The sequence below is a fragment of the Chiloscyllium plagiosum genome, unplaced genomic scaffold (assembly GCF_037043375.1).
Source record: "Chiloscyllium plagiosum isolate Xiang-an unplaced genomic scaffold, Cpla_swu_hap1 HiC_scaffold_4, whole genome shotgun sequence".
Taxonomy (NCBI): Eukaryota; Metazoa; Chordata; class Chondrichthyes; order Orectolobiformes; family Hemiscylliidae; genus Chiloscyllium; species Chiloscyllium plagiosum.
This window is the reverse complement of record NW_028270142.1, coordinates 85,514,402-85,527,597: the sequence shown is the minus strand read 5'-3', so window position 1 is coordinate 85,527,597 and position 13,196 is coordinate 85,514,402. Positions and strand designations below refer to the sequence as shown.

Sequence of the window (13,196 nt, the reverse complement as noted above, 5' to 3'; positions counted from 1 at the left end):
TGTGGGCCATCGTTACTGTGCCATGTTGATTTACTTTACCAGATTTCTTAAATTGTGCCAACCTCATTCACCTTTATGACCTACATCATGCTGGTACTGTCCAGAGCATTTATCATGACCATTACCTCATGATTAGCATGGACATTGCTGTCTTGAACGTGAGAGGTACTTTTTATCTTTCTTTATTTTTTTCTTAGTATATGGGTGTTGCTGATAAAATCAGTGCTTGTGGCTCACCATTGATTGCCCTTGAACTGAATGTTAGGCTATTTCAGAGAGCAGTTAAGAGTCAACCAGTTCACTGTGAGCCGAGTTACATGTAGACAAAACCAAGCCAGCAGACTTCCTTCTGTTAAGGATATTAAAGAACCAGGTCAGTTTTTATAACAATCAATCATAATTTCATGGCCAGCATTACTGAAACAAGTTTTCAATTCCATATTTAATTAATTGAATATAAATTTCATCAGCTGTCATAATTTAAGGCCATTCCTCAGAACATTTACATGAACCTCTGAATTACTAGTCCAATGACATTTCCAATATAGGATCATTTCATGTGTCAAACAGTGGGGCTACCCTTGCATCTACATTATACAACAGTATGTTCCCTTTTGAAGCATTCATCAAATGAGGGTTTGGTTGCTGCTTCAAACATTTCTAACAGGCTATTTCAATCTGCTGCATTAATTTTGCTTCACTTCACTTGCCCAGTCATTTCTTCTCATCATTACCCCAGGCAGCTTTTGTAAACTCCTTCAATCCATTTTGAATCTTTCAAAAGATTCAAAGGGCTTTTTCCCCATAGGAGGCTAGCGATAGGGAGAGGCTGAACAGGCTGGGGCTGTTTTCCCTGGAGCGTCTGAGACTGAGGGGTGACCTTATAATTTACAAAATTATGAGGGGCATGGATAGGGTAAATAGACAAAGTCTTTTCCCTGGGGTCAGGGAGTCCAGAACTAGAGGGCATAGGTTTAGGGTGAGAGGGGAAAGATATAAAGGAGACCAAAAGGGCAACTTTTTCACACAGAGGGGTGGTATGTGTATGGAATGAGTTGCCAGAGGAAGTGGTGGAGGCTAGTACAATTGCAACATTTAAGAGGCATTTGGATGGTTTTATGAATAGGAAGGGTTTGGAGGGATGTGGGCCGGATGCTGGCAGGTGGGACTAGATTGGGTTGGGATATCTGGTCGGCATGGACGAGTTGGACCGAAGTGTCTGTTCCCATGCTGTACATCTCTATGACTCTATGACAGCACACCTAAATATTAGAACAGAATGCAAACAGACATTGCATATCTCATATATGTACAAAGTATAGATTAGATTACTGTAAAAAGAAGCATATAAACTATTGCAATGATCGAACAACATGAAATGCGAAAACAGTGGTCCATTCTTGCAGTACTGTATGAGGGTAAACATTCAATTTATTGTTTCATTAGTTACATTAGAGGAGACAAATATTAGAATAGTACAGAAACTGCTACTACTGCCAGACACATGCAAAATAATTCATGCAGTTCAAATTTTGAAAAGAAATTTGGATAAAGCCACATTTTACATGTAATTTCAAGACTTTACAAACCAAACTTTATTGACATTGCCTGATTTAGTTGTCTTCAAAATACTATAATCTAATTGAAGGGGTGGAATGAGGCAACATTTTTTACCTATTGCTTTGCCATGCTGTTGTTCACGCTTTGGGGAGATAGGATCATTAGATTCATTTTCCTATTTGTGGTGATGCCTCTGCATTAGAAGCAGGACTAGCAGAGGTACTCACTGTTCTGAGAATGCAAAGCTTGGAGCAGTTCCAGGATGAAGAACAGAGATTCAAATCAGGCTAAAGAAAAACATTGAGAAAGATTTTAATCCTGTAATTAGGAGGCAATCAGACAAACTGGAAAAGACAAGTACTTTACTGACACCTTCGCTTAGACTGCAGTCGTACTGTGGCATCAATATGCAAGGCAGGATGTTTACAACCAGCCTTAGGACCTCAACAGCTAGATGGATGTCAGAAAACTTCACTGTGTGTGGAACAGACAGTGATTTTCCTAAATTGGCCAATTAAGAACAGGACTGCTTTTCATTATTTATATAAATGATTTGAATGTGAACAGAGGATGTACGGTTAGTAGGTTTACCGATGGCACCAAAATTGGAGGTGTAGTGGACAGCGAAGACAGTTACCTCAGAATTCAACGGGACCTTGATCAGATTGGCCAGTTGGCCAAGGAGTGGCAGATGGAGTTTGATTTACATGAATATGAGACGCTGCATTTTGAGAAGGCAAATCAGGATAGGACTTATACACTTAATGTTAAGGTCCTAAGAAGTGTTGCTGACCAAAGAGATCTTGAAGTGCAGGTTCATAGTTCCTTGAAAGTGAGTCACAGGTAGACAGGATAGACATTTAATATACTTTCCTTCATTAGTCAGTGCATTGAGTATAGGCGTTGGGAGTCATGTTGAGGCTGTACAGGACATTGATTAGGCCACTTTTGGAATACTGCATTCAATTCTGGTTTCCCTGTTATAGGAAAGATGTTGTGAAACTTGAAAGGGTTCAGAAAATATTTACAAAGATGTTGTCAGGGTTGGAGGGCTTGAGATGTGGGGAGAGGCTGAATAGTCTGGGGCTATTTTCCCTGGCGTGTCCGAGGCTGAGGGGTGACCTTATAGAAGTTCATAAAATTATGAGATGAATGGATAGTTTGAATGGGCAAGATTTTTTCGCTGAGGAGGGGGAGTCCAGAACTAGAGGGCAAAGGTTAAAGTGGGAGGGGAGAGATTTAAAAGGAACGTAAGGGCAGCTTTTTTCACGTACAGAGTGCTGCATGTATGGAATTAGCTGCCAGAGGAAGTGGTGAAGGCTGGTACAATTACAATATTTAAAAGGCATCTGCATGAGTAAATGAATAGGTAGGGTTTAGAGGGCTATGAGCCAAATGCTGGCAAATGGGACTAGATTAATGTATGCTATCTGGTAGGCATGGAAAAGTTGGACTGAAGGGTCTGTTTCCATGTTGTACAGCTCTACGACTGTATGACTCAAGTGGGGGAGGTTGTGGCACAGTAGTTGTGTCCCGACCTCTGAGCTAGTAGTCCTGCCTGCTGCAGAAGTGTGTCTGGTTGAATAAAAATATCTGTATACAGCCTGGACTCTGAATAGTTCCCAAATGTATGTTTTTAAAAAAGAACTAAAGGCAAGCTTTTAAAGCTGGTTAGCCAAGAGGAGCCAACTGGACGACAGGAAGACCAAAAGTCTGTAAAAGATGTAATGGGCTGCCTTTTCAGGTATGTTCAAGAGGGGGCGCTGCAATGCAGTGGCATACTCACTACAGCTCCAGCATCCAATAATAATAACTCACTAAGCTGAAACAGAACACTTGGAGCTTTCAGTGCATGGTCCAGTATGTGTTTGCCATCTGTTGCAAAATCTCCAGCTGTGCTGGTAGCAGAATTTTGACCCCTTTAAAACTATCTTAGAAATTATACTTTCTGAATAGTAAGTATATGAGATTACCACTGCATAACAAAGCATCTTAGGAATCCTGACCTTTTTGTTTCAAGTAAATAAAGCACTACATGCAAACCATAAATACTGTGGCCATTATATTTATCCCCTTTCTGTGATTATAACCGTCACCTGAGAATAAAATGTAAATTTGTGTAAAATTAGTACTGCCAAGAGAAAGGATACCTGTAATGCCTGGTAATGAGCAATGTTTTCCTTTTTGTGAAAATATGTGTAACCAAGGCTGCAGTGAATCTTATATCAAATGACACTTCTGTATCTTTTAAACAGGGCAATTAAAACGGACAAGAGGAGAGGAAATTGATGTTGAGACCCCAGGATCTATCCTAGTAAACACCAACCTGCGAGCTCTAATAAACAAGCACACATTTGCCTCTCTACCACATCACTTTCAACAACAGCTCCTGATTTTACTACCGGAGGTAGATAGGCAGGTAAGCAGAGTCTCAATGGCTTTCTGTGCTGTGTCAGCAACATAGATATGGGTCACTTAGCCTCACAATTCAGGAAAGCAAACTGTGGCTAATTTGTTCTTCTCAGCTAACTGACGTTGGGAAATTGAAAATGTAAAAAGAAATCCTGTTATAATTATGATAAAAATAAATTATCTTTTTCAGATGCTGTCCAAAATCTCTGTTCTCCCAACATGCTGTGTTCTAACTTTCAGTTCTTGTTTTATATTTTCATCACGATAACAGTAATTACAAACAGATTTGAAACTGAAACAGGGAAACGGACAAACATTACTAACTATTGACAAGACATATCTAAATGGGAGAGGGGGTGGGAGGCATCTTGACAGCACTCCAGCTGGCTGATGAGATCCCCAGTGCCACAACAGGATTCTACTCAGAGCTGCAACACTGTTGCTGAATGCCTTGAACTGTAATCCCATCAAAAAAGGCTCCCCCTGCCTTTGGCTACAAGAATACTGAAGATGTAATTTAAAGAAAGAAATTTATCACAGAATTGTACTTGTTGATACCACAGTTTACACTTACAGAGACAAATCAGGCTGTTTCAGAGTCAGGTTGGAAAATCCCTTGTCAAACAGAAATTGGTTCATATGGTATGTGCACAGAATTTAGAACAACATGTCTTAGTTCAATCCTGTTTTATCAATAGATAATAAACATTTTCTGAAAGCACTGCCAAAGTTTCCACAACATGAAGCAGAAGAAATTACTCATTCAGTTTACCGTTCAACTTTACATGGCTTTTCTTCACATCTTCTTTCTCCTTAACAATAAGCCTCACATCTGTATTGAAGGGTTTTGTATTACCCTTCAAGAGTCAAAAAAATTGAGGATCTGAAATCATTGATGGCACAAGGTTTTCTCACTTACATTGTCAAGGTTAAGGCAAAGTTCTCTGACACCAAAATATTCATAAGTCCTTTCTCTTGTGATCCATTTACATTCTCTGTTTCAGTGACCTTCTTTGGTAGCATATTCTATGACTAATATTAATAAGGGTCTCTTCCTTCAATCTTCCGTGGCTAATGCAAATAGTTGTCCAGAAACAAACTCAATATTCCACAGCTTTTCTCTATTTATCATTCCCTTTGTTTTCTGTTACCAAGCCAGAATTTAAGCCAGCTGATTTATTCTTCCCCTCAGAAGTCATAAATATTTACACAGTTGAATAGTTGACCTGTTGGCCAAGAGAGTGAAGTTGTAGACTTCCTGTGTTATAAGTGACTTTTTGACAGCAGTATTGAATACAAAAGTATTGAAACAGTCATCCAGTAGAACAGAGCTCGGACCGAGACAAGCTTTTACCACTGGAACACACTGTTTAGGGTCAAAATAAACAATACATATAATGTCTTTGATAGATCTGCAGAGTTTCACTGTCTAAACGAGCAGAATGTAGCCATACATGTAACATCATGTCAGTAAGTACATTCTGTGCCAGCCAGTCATTCTCTCATATTCAAATCATTAACATAAACCACAGAGCAACTCCTTAAGGATAACGACTCCCAACTTGATACAAGAATAAAGAACAATACGGCACAGGAACAGGCCCTTCAGCCTTTCAAGCCTGCGCACACGCATTTTGCCCTTCTGTATTAAAACTGTCTTAACTGAGAGAATCTGTATCCTTACTATTCATGTATTCGTCCAGGTGTTTCTTGAATGCTGCTATTGTGTCTGTTTCTACCACCTCCTCTGGCAGTGCGTTCCAGGCACTCACCAATCTTTGTGTGAAAAACATGCCTCGCTCATCTCTTTTAAACATCCTCCCTTGTACTTGAGTCTGTGTCCCCTAGTAATTGACTCCTCCACCCTGGGAAAAAAGCCTTATACTTTGCATTCTATCCATGCCATTCACACTCTTATAAACTTCTGTCGGGTCACCCCTCAACTTCCTGCATTCCAATAAAAACAAATCCAATCTATCCAACCTATCTTCATTGCTAAAATCCTCCATACCAGGTAACATCTTGGTAAACCTTTTCTGTCCCCTCTCCAAAGTATCCACATCCTTCTGGTGACCAGAACTGTATGCAATATTCCAAATATGGTCTAACTAAAGTGCTATGAAGCTGCAGCATAATTTGTCTATCCTTATACTCAATTCCCCTTCCAATGAAGGCAAGCATGCCTTAGGCCTTTTTTACTGCCTTATCTACCTGCGCTGCCACCTTCAGTGATCTGTGGACCTGCACATCCAGATCCTTCTGCATATCAAAGCTCCTAAATATTCTTTGAGGAGAAAGTGAGGTCTGCAGATGCTGGAGATCAGAGCTGGAAATGTGTTGCTGGAAAAGCGCAGCAGGTCAGGCAGCATCCAGGGAACAGGAGAATCGACGTTTCGGGCATAAGCCCTTCTTCATTCCTGAAGAAGGGCTTATGCCCGAAACGTCGATTCTCCTGTTCCCTGGATGCTGCCTGACCTGCTGCGCTTTTCCAGCAACACATTTCCAGCTCCTAAATATTCTGCCATTCACTGTATAATTTCCATTTATACTTCACCTTCCAAAATGCATCACCTCACATTTGTCCAGATTAAACTCCATTTGCCATTTGTCTGCCCATGCCTCCAACTGATCTGCTGTATCCTCTGACAATCCTCCTCACTATCCGCAACTCCACCAATCTTTGTATCATCCATATCGTACATGGCTCATGACTCCCTTATACCAGCTGACCACATGCTGTCATCAAGAGGCTCATGGAGCAAGTATTAGTGTTCTAAAGCAATATTTCTACTGCCTGGACTGTCTACAGTGTAGTCTTTGCAGGCTCAACAACCTGGTTCTTCATCAGGTCTTTGGCAATTAGCTTGGGAGGATGAAGAGGACAAGGAGAAGCAACAGGAGGAATTGGTAACCCCAATTTTGTAGGCAATCTGTTCATGTGCTGCTTTTCCAATCAGACTCTAATTCCCTAAAACTATCACCACATCAATGTTACAGGGCTTTTCCACTTTCAATTATAGCATCTACTTAACCAAAATTTTGAAATAAAAATGGCACAAAAACTATTATATTGCTACTTTATCCAACAACATTTCCTAATTATCCAACAAAGCTGAACTCTTCATCCTAGTCTATTTCCATAATATCCATCTTGAGATTCAACACGATTCTGGTGATTAAAAGTTTGAGTGCTGCCTAAATAATTTCAACCAAATACAGCACAAAATGCAAAACTAGCACTATTTAATTGTTTGCCTTAGATGTGGGGTAGAGCCCTTTCTGCTGCTGCTCTGTCTGTTGGGGAGGTCTACATAAAGTTAGTTCAGTAATGGCAGTCTGTGTCTGAATGTGCATGTGTTCAGCTGAAAAGCTGAAAATTGAATTCCTTTTAGATTGCATTTGAGAAATTACGAACTTAAGAACATTGTGAAGCACAATTTGAAACTCTGAAGCTGATTTTATTGGAATTTGAGCAATTTGGAGATTGTGCGCCTGAATGTAGTGTACACACAGAACAATCAGTCAGCACAGTATATCTTGAAAAAAGACCACTGAAGGTACATTTGGAGACAATGGAGCGAATTCAACCCTCACAAAGGGGGCTATGTAATTGTGGACAAATGTTTCCCATTTGGGTTGAAAATAAAATGAAATAGGAGGTGAGAATATAGTAAGTGTTTTCCTCCACAAGTTAGAGCCACATACTTTCAACTTGATATCTAAACAATGTTGCCCATAATACCACAGTACAATAGAATATGCTGAAGTTATTATGATTAGATTGGAATAGATTCTCTACAGTATGGAAACAGGCCCTTTGGCCCAACAAGTCCACACCAACCCTCCGAAGAGTAACCCACCCAGACCAATTCCCCTACCCTATATTTACCCCTGACTAATGCACCTAACACTATTAGCAAATGCACATGGCCAATTCACCTGACCTGCACATCTTTGGATTGGCAGATCCAAATCTTATTATGAGACAAATAAGGATGAAATTGCACTGAGAGTTATTTCTGTCAATGGAAGCAGTTGTCAAGTGAAACAATTGCAGATCATGTTCTTGAATTAAAGAAGCTGTTTCATCACTGAGGCCTAAAGAAAAATAACATCCAGACCAAACTTTTTATCAAAGGCAATAAAGTAACTTGGAAGGAGACTTGTCCATGGAAGCGGTAGAAAGGGATAGCTCCAAACCACAAAAGTGAACTTCTCATGAGCCAGCAAGGGAAGTCTACCAGATTTCATTAAGATCTAGGCCACAGTAGCCAAGTTCACAGACTCAGAATCACCAACTTAGATGTTACTATTGCAGTACATGCACAGTCATAGTCGAGTAACAGTGTTATTCCTGTGTTTAAGTCAATCATAATTCAGATCACATACAGGAGGAGACAAAACAGTAGTGTTCCAGTTGTGATAAATCAGCAATGTTTGTGGTAGATGTAAAGCTAGTTTAGGTATCTGGATATTCTGGACTGTATATAAGTTATATGTAGAAACAAAAATTACTGTTATTATACAGGAAGATCAAGAGTTGTACTCCGTTAGAGAACATATAAACAGCACTTGGAAAATGGAAATAAAACAGCTGGAGACAAAACTTCAGCACTCTCAGAAAACGTCAGTGAGTCACCACATACTTTTATCACTGATTCAGCTCTACAGCAGTATCTATTATCTCAGCAGGAGAGTACAACGCATTCCTAAGTCACATTCCCTTAAGAAAACTGGACTGGAATTGTTTAGATATCGAAATAACAATATTCCAACGTCTGTGCAATTTAGTGTTAGGGTGAATTATGATGATCTATTCCATTGTTTGTCACAGTGTGTGCTCAAGTTTCTGTTCTAGAATAGACAGGCAGGAAGAGCACAGCAGGCCAGACAGCATCATGAGGTGGAGAAGTTGACATTTTGGGTGTAACCCTTCTTCAGGACTGCTAGAACTGATGGGTTGCGGTGGGCTTGCAGGCCAGTCCTGAAGAAGGGTCACACCCGAAATGTTGACTTTTCCATCTCCTGATGCTGCCTGGCCTGCTGTGTTCTTACAGCCTCCTGCCTGTCTATTTTGGATTCCAGCATCAGCAGTTTCTTTTTTGTCTCTAACCAAGTTTCTGTTCTGACAGCCAAGTGCAGTTTCTCTTTGTTTGATCACTATGCTCTTCTGTTGCTGAGAAAAAGTGCATATTTTGAACAATTTTGAAGTTTCACTATGTTTGATGGACTGTAATGAACAATGCAAAGATGCAAACAATATAAAATTCTTAAGGGGCTTGACAGAGTAAATGCTCATGGAGGAGTCTAGAACCAGAAAGGGCAAGAAAGTAGATGTGAGCAATGTTGGATCAGCCGTGATTCTCTTGAATGTTGATGCAGATTTGAGGGGCTGAATGGCTTATTCCTCCTATCTCTTGTCTTATGGTCCTGTTGTGGGCTACATTGGAGACTGGGGAAAGAGTAGCACTGATGTTGACAGGGTGGTGAGATGGGGTAATGCTAAGAATGTGCAGTTTGGATCATTATCAGCAATAGATGTGAAACTCTGCCCTTGCAAGTTCAATGTAGTGTCAGCTGTACCATGCACTTGCCCTGGCTTTGGGGTTACTATCCCACTGCATGCAAGGAGAGTTGGGCGGTGATGACCAGTGGTATTGTCACAGAACTAGTGATCCTGAGACCCAGATAATCTTTAGGGAACCTGGGTTCAAATCACAGCAGAGGATGGAATTTAAATTTAATAAACGCATGAAATTTTATGTCTAATAATGATCATATAACTTTTATTTATTGTTATAAAAAAACCCTATATAGATCAGGAAAAGAAAACTGTCATCCTTTCCTGGGCTTGTCTTCAGGTGACTCCACAGAAACATGAGTGTCTATTAACAGCTGTCTGAAATGGCTTAGCAAGGTATTCAATATCAACTGCTGAAATGAGAAGGGAATGAATGGAATCGACTAAACTCTGACATGGTAATACTCACAGAATCATTCTTTACACACAATGTTCCAAACATCACAATCACCATCCTTGTATGTCCTGTGCCACTAGCAAGACAGACCCAGCAAAGATGGTGTAACAGTATTATATTGTTGGGAGAGAGCTGCCCTGCAAGTCCTCAAAATTGACTCCATACCTCATGAAGTCAAACATGGACAAGGGCCACCCCTGCTGATTACCATATAACACCATCCTCAACCCCTTGCTGACGAATTATTACTTGAACACATTTGAAGTAACACTGAGAGGCACAGAATGTATTTGGGATCAGGGGCTTCAATATCAGTGGCAGACCTGGTCGTGTCCTAAAGGACATAGCTGTTCAGATTTAAGGTGGGTTGTAAGGGATCGATCAAGAGGTAAAAACACACCTGACCTCATCCTCACCAATCTGCCAGATGCAGATGTATCTGTCTGTGACAGTATTGGTAAGAGTGACCACCACACAGTCCTGGATTTGCAATAAGAAGACCGTCCATCATGTTTTGTGGCACTAGTATCAAATGGAATTGATTTTGAACAGATCTAGTAACTCAAGACCGGGTGTTCATGAGAAACTGTGGGCCATCAGCCGCAGCAGAGTTATACTCCAACATAATCTGCACCTCATTGCCCAGCATATCCCCAACTCTACCATTACTGTCAAGCCAGAGGATCAACTCTTCAATGAAGAGTGCAGGAGGGCATGCCATGTGCAGCACCAAGCATAAGTAAAAATGAGATGATAACCTGCTGAGCCTACACAACAGGACCACCTGCATGCCAAACAGCATAAGCAGCAAATGATAAATAGAGCTAAGCAATTCCACAATCAATAAATCAGATCTCAGCTCTGCAGCTCTGCCACATCCAGCCATGGATGATAGTGGAAAATTAAACAGCGCACCAGAGGTTCCACAAGTATTTCCATCCTCAATGATAAGGGAGCTGAGCACGTCAATACTAAAGATAATAATCATCAGCCAGAAGTGTTGAATGAATGATCCATCCTGGCTTCCTCCAGAGATCCCAAGCATCACAAATGCCAGTCTTCAGTCAATTCGAATCATTTCTTGTGATATCAAGAAATGGTTGAAGCTGCTGGATACTGCAAAGGCTGTGAACGCTAACAATATAGAAGTGCTGAAGAAGCACTGAAGAATTCAGATAAATGCGAGGTGCTGCATTTTGGGAAAGCAAATCTTAGCAGGACTTATACACTTCATGGGAAGATCCTAGGAACAAAGAGACCTTGGAGTGCAGGTTCATAGCTCCTTGAAAGTGGAGTTGCAGGTAGATAGGATAGTGAAAATGGCGTTTGGTGTGCTTTCCTTTATTGGTCAGAGTATTGAGTACAGGAATTGGGAGGTCATGTTGCGGCTGTACAGGATATTGGTTAGGCCACTGTTGGAATATTGCATGCAATTCTGGTCTCCTTCCTATCGAAAAGATGTTGTGAAACTTGAAAGGGTTCAGAAAAGATTAACAAGGATGTTGCCAGGGTTGGAGGATTTGAGCTATGGGGAGAAGCTAATAGGCTGGGGCTGTTTTCCCTGGAGCATCAGAGACTGAGGGGTGACCTTATAGAGGTTTACAAATCATGAGGGGCATGGATAGGGTAAATAGACAAAGTCTTTTCTCTGGGGTTGGGGAGTCCAGGACAAGTGGGCATAGGTTTAGGGTGAGAGGGGAAAGATATAAAAGAGATCTAAGGGGTAACTTTTTCACGCAGAGGGTGGTACGTGTACGGAATGAGCTGCCAGAGGATGTGGTGGAGGCAATTGCAACATTTAAGAGGCATTTGAATGGGTATATGAATAGGAAAGGTTTGGAGGGATATGGGCCGGGTGCTGGCAGGTGGGACTAGATTCGATTGGGACAGCTGGTCGGCATGGATGGGTTGGATCGAAGGGTCTATTTCCATGCTGTACATCTCTATGACTCTGTGACCTATGATCCTGAACTAACCAAACATTTTCCAGTATAGTCAGTTTTTCTATAACACGATGGTTGCATTCTTGTGCAATATGCGTTGTAGAAAAATCGCGCTTTAGAAGCAGTGCTTAAAGTGTGGCGATGTAATCTCATTTCAGCCAACACGTGTTTTAAAAGTTTGCACTTTAGAAACAGCATCCCCAATTTATCAATCATGTTACAGCAAATTCGAGTTGACGAAACGCGTGTTATGGCAGAACGACCTGCACAGCTACAATGCCTGCAACTGGCCTGACAATATGAAAAATTGCCCAGGTACATCCTGTACACAAAAAGCAGGACAAAGCCAAACTAGTAATTACTGCCCCATCAGTCTATTTGCAATAATTAATAAAGTGTTGTAAGATATCGTCAACAGTGCATTGAAGCAGTAAGTTTGGGTTCCATCAGGGTCATTCAGCTCCTGCCTTCATTTCAACCTCAGTTCAAATATGAACAAAAATCCAGAACTCCACAGGTAAAATGTGAGTAACTGCCCTTGATATCAAAAATTTATTTGACCAAGTGTGACATCTTGAAACCCTAGTAAAACCAGAGTAATGGAAATCAAAGGATTATTCTCAACTGATCATAGAATTTTACAGAAGAGGCCCTTCAGCTATTTAGTCTGTATCATCAAAACAGCACTAAATGAACACTAGTTCCACTTTCTAGCATTTGGCCCATAGTCTTGAATTTTATGACATTTCAGTGCTCATTGAAATACATTTTAAAGGTTGCGTGTATGCCTGCCTCAACTACCCTCCTAGGCATTGCATTCCAGACTACCATTACAACCTGGGTGATAAAACATCCTGAAATCCTGTCTAAACCTCCTGCTTTTCACCTTAAAAGTGTGCATCCTTGTTATTGTCTCTTCAACCACCCCCCCACCTCCCCCCATGACCTTCATAATATTATACATCACTGACAGGTCCCACTCAACCCTTCCTGCTCCAAAGAAAAAAATCACACAACGCCAAGTTATTGTCCAACAGGTTTAATCGGAAGCACTGAAGGAGCAGCACTCTGAAAGCTAGTGCTTCCAAACAAACCCGTTGGACTATAACCTGGTGTGTGATTTTTAACTCTGTACACCCCAGTCCAACACCAGCACCTGCAAATCATGCTTCAAAGAAAACAACTTGGTCCAGCTTCTCTTCATAACTAAAGTGCTTCATCCCAGGCAACATTTCCTCTGCAGATCTTCCATGCAATTATGTCCTTCCTATAGAGTGCAGACCAGAACTGCATATAGTACTAC

General features: G+C 40.9%; 1 protein-coding gene across 1 annotated transcript in view; it reads left to right on the top strand.

Annotated features, from left to right (window-relative positions):
- LOC122549068 (putative Polycomb group protein ASXL3) overlaps positions 1-13,196 on the top strand; it is a 227,608-nt gene that overhangs the window by 171,789 nt on the left and 42,623 nt on the right. The window contains exon 6 of the mRNA XM_043688272.2: positions 3,816-3,979. Coding sequence (XP_043544207.2) covers positions 3,816-3,979 — 164 coding nt within the window. The remainder of the gene's footprint in view (positions 1-3,815; positions 3,980-13,196) is intronic.